This window comes from Agrilus planipennis, unplaced genomic scaffold (genome assembly GCF_000699045.2).
Source record: "Agrilus planipennis isolate EAB-ADULT unplaced genomic scaffold, Apla_2.0 scaffold7, whole genome shotgun sequence".
In the NCBI taxonomy this organism is placed as follows: domain Eukaryota; kingdom Metazoa; phylum Arthropoda; class Insecta; order Coleoptera; family Buprestidae; genus Agrilus; species Agrilus planipennis.
Genome location: NW_020439340.1, coordinates 2,832,991 through 2,836,964, shown reverse-complemented (window position 1 = coordinate 2,836,964; position 3,974 = coordinate 2,832,991). Strand labels below are relative to the sequence as shown.

The following is a 3,974-nucleotide window of genomic DNA, read 5'->3' as shown; positions in this document are numbered from 1 at the left end:
AAAGAAAGAAAAGCAATAATTTTTTTTTTTTTTTTATAATTATTTCAGTTTGAAATCATGTCTTTTTATACAACGTTTTCAGTTGTATTTATGAATAATAAAGTCTTTTTTAGTGTTATATTGTTTAAATTTTGTGTTATTTTTAGGAAAACGCGTCCGGTGTTTCAGGAGATCCCGAACTGGCCCAGTTTCAACTTAAACGGCGCAAAAGGGGAGCCCGCGTTCATATGTCGCTCTCTCCGGGAGCACACCATGACCCGTAAGACGCGTGCCCAAAACGCCAAGACCATAAATTTGCTTCAACCGGGCTATTGTGAGGCCTGTCGGGTCGAGTACGCTTACCTGGAAGAGCATCTTAAAAGTGACGAACATCAAAACTTTATCAACGACTCGGGCAACTTTAAGGAGCTCGACGACCTTATTAACGACGGGTGCAACATTAGCTCTTTTTTGAAAGTTAATGGTGCTAGTTTGGGTGAGCAAACAAAAATTTTTTTTACTGTACTATTCTGTCGTTAATGTTGAACATTTCTTCATTAGGAAAATATCCAGATAGAAACAAGTGTGCTTCGCCAATAAAAACCACTGTATCTCTTAAAAAAATGCCCAGGACTAGAACTAGTATAGTCTGTGATAAACAAAAACCTCTCATTTCACCTACCGGAAATGATTCAAGGCACAATTTAAGGACAAGAAGGAAAAATTCTGTATATAATAGTATCAGTTCGGGATGCGAAGAGGAAGTCGTCATAAAACCTGTACGAGAATTAAGATCAAGTACAAGATTATCTGCGATGACGGTTAGTATTGCTTTCTAGAAATTTTTATTTGATTTTATTAATAGTTGGTTTTTGTAGCCAAAGGGCAATTCGATGGAAGATAGCGACACTTGGAGTTCTGGAAGACCAAAGAGATCCTGTATTAAACAGAAAAGGGTTTCAGCTGATGAAAGGCTTGTCTTTGATAACAAAACTTATTACAGGGTTGAAGTTTTATCAAATAAGTTGCGTTCAAGTGCAGTTCCTCTAAGGGGCCCTGAAGCGCCCAAAATCCAACCGAATAGCGAGGAGGGCCAGGAAGATAAAGGTAAACCAACTACTTTGCAGTTATCGTATAATGTTACTTTTTTTTTTTTAACTAGGTTTAATAGTGAAATTTCGGAAAATGAGGTATTCTGAACTCGCCCGTTTAAATGACGAAGCAGAAAACTTTCTGTTTCCCAGAAGAGATGAATCTAGCTCAGAAGAGGACGTTGACGACGATGCTCCACATTCAACGCAAAGTCCAAGGAAAGATGAAAGTTCGGTTCTTCTTTCCAGTGAATCTGATACCAAAATTAGTAGAATTAAAAACGAAGAGGAACATTCTATGGATAGTAGCTGTTCTGAGCATTCTGTTGGCCGAAAAAAGAAAAGGAGGACGCAGGCAGAGGCTTTTATAGCTGATAATCAAAAATATTACAAATTTGAAATGCCAGGGTCTAGGTAAACTGCTAAATTAATAATAATTGTATTCTAGAAGAGAAAAACAAGTAGTATATTACAATTTTTTTTAGATTAAGGTATCAAGGATCTTATTTGTCACCAATTGGTGCCAAAAATAATGGGGAGTGTTTAGTGAATGATAGAGGTAGTAAATCGGAGCAGAAAGAGGAATTTAAGGAAGCGAAAGTCGATTTAAATGATATACAGTTTTCATTCGAAACAGTACCAAAAAGTGAACCCTGGTATCAGACATTCCAGAGGCAAGACAACGGAGAAGAGTATTATTACTGCAATTTTAGCGATTCAGGTATTTAAATAACATATTACTAAGTGTGATTATTATTTATTGCAATTAAACGGTTTGTAGGGTATTGGAAACCGTTCATTCTTCCATATGAAATAGGCCCATTACCACCAGTGGATCCTCGAATATGTATAATGGCTTACAGACAATCTCAAAAGCAGGCAGAAGAATCGACTACGCTCAAAGAAAACCACTTTATCCCACCTGAATCTACGTCTCAAGGTGGTGGATCTACTGCCGCATCTCCTGTTAAACCTGAACCGGCTCAAGTAGAAAATATTTCTAAAGAAACTTTCGTGCAAAGTGACCGTGAAATAAAAGTGGAACATACGACTGAAATTAAAAACAATAATTTTAGGAAACCTGGTCGTCGAAGAAAAGGAATTTTACTTCCCAGTCGTAATCCGAGGAAGTCACCGAGACAACACGCCTCCACCTTAGCCATTTTAAGTAGTCTAATACATCAGAGAAAAAGACGAGAGGGTAAAAATTCGAGAAGTCCTGATAACAGCAGTAGTATAACAACTTTATCTAGCATACCAGAAGAAAGGAAAATAACAAAAACGTTAAACGAAATTGAACTAGAACAAGACTACGAATCGATAGCGAAAAGCATCGACGAAGTGTTGTCTGCCTCCTTAGAAGAGACTCCAGTTAATGTTAATTTATTGAGGGAAGAAAATTATAATGAAGAGGTAAAGTTAAAGCATGAAATGGGAGCCTTGGATTTATTAGAAGACTATGCCAACCACATACAGAAACAGAATCAACAGAAAATCGTCGAAATAGATAATTGGCCGGCCAAAGTGTCTCCAGGTCGTAGATGTGGCAGGAAAAAAAAGAAAAATCGAACCGGTTGGCCTAACAAGAACAGACGAGTGTATTTGAAGAAGGAGGACAAGGAAGACAACGATCTGTCGGAACAAGAGAGCATGATCGATTCGCCTGGCGTTAATCAGGACTCTGAGGACGCTGAAGACGATGAAACGAACGGTCTAAACAATCACAAGACTGCAGTGAATTCGAACTGTAAATTCGACGAACAGTGTATGATTAATAGTAATAGTAGTAGTAGTGGCGCTAATGTAAATAATAACGAACAACAGAATGGAGACAAGCAGGGTACAATTACTACCATGACGATGACAAACGGGCCTTTATCGGAACCGAAACGTTTGGACGCCAAGTGTCGAGAACAACGTAAGTCGTCGAGTGACTTTTGCGCTGAATTGGTCGTGGTTAGTGTTGGGGAAAAGATAACGGACGGTGGTGGTGTTAACGTCGATTTGGACAAGTGGGAAAGTGCCGAAAAAGTTTTAAATGCGCGTCTATCGAACAGCGACACAATAACAGCCGATAAACAATTGCAACCGATTGTACGCGTTGAAAAACTTGAAGGAGGCGCGACGACCACGTTAAAACGTGAGAGACAGAGCAGTTTGTCACCGCGACGAACGAACAAACGACCGCGTCGCATGCCTGCCTCGCCGAAGTCGCCTCGTATACTCAGGAAGCCCCGCGGACGATGGTATCGCGAACGATTTTGAAAGGGCGCCCACTTGGAAAACATCCCCGTCGATTTATTGTGTCAATGGGTAGAAACACTGTTGCAATATCAGTATTCGTTTTCGAATATAAGTGACATATATAAGAAAAAGAATATAGCCAGAAAAGCTAACACGTCAGAGTATAACGTTTATACTGTTTTTATTTTAAATAAAAAGCTTTACAACTTCCCAGAAATTATTTTTCGCCAAACTGAGGGTATACTATCAGTTTTGTATTGCAGGAAGAAGTCAACATTATTTTTACATATTTGAAAGATACTCTTCGTTAATATTTCTAATTGTAAGTGTTATGGGATTCTTTTTCAATTACATACCATACTATTAATTTTAGATCACAAAATAAAATTATTTATTCACATTAAAACTTCTTCAATGAAAAGTAAAGTTTAGGTTGCGAATTACTTTAATGATAAAGGGATCAAATTAAAGTTATTTTTATAGACATATATTGTTTTTTATTGGCTTAAGAGACTTAATTTTATACTACAAAAGAAAAATTTTTAGTGTTTATTCTAAATTAAATGAGTTTTAGGGTTTAAAAAAATTATTTGACAGTATTAACCAAAAAATACCCCGTGTTTCTTGGAGTTGTTATGCTCTGAGGTGGTCAGTAGTTTC

At 37.5% G+C, this 3,974-nt stretch overlaps 1 protein-coding gene across 2 annotated transcripts in view; it reads left to right on the top strand.

Annotated features, from left to right (window-relative positions):
• Positions 1-3,522, top strand: part of LOC108737691 (protein chiffon) — a 7,049-nt gene extending 3,527 nt beyond the window's left edge. For both annotated transcript variants that reach the window (XM_018470730.2, XM_018470729.2), the window contains exons 6-11: positions 147-475; positions 541-800; positions 858-1,086; positions 1,142-1,484; positions 1,556-1,791; positions 1,852-3,522. In XM_018470730.2, coding sequence (XP_018326232.1) covers positions 147-475; positions 541-800; positions 858-1,086; positions 1,142-1,484; positions 1,556-1,791; positions 1,852-3,335 — 2,881 coding nt within the window. In that variant the 3' untranslated portion in view covers positions 3,336-3,522. The remainder of the gene's footprint in view (positions 1-146; positions 476-540; positions 801-857; positions 1,087-1,141; positions 1,485-1,555; positions 1,792-1,851) is intronic.
• Positions 3,523-3,974: the final 452 nt, after the last annotated feature.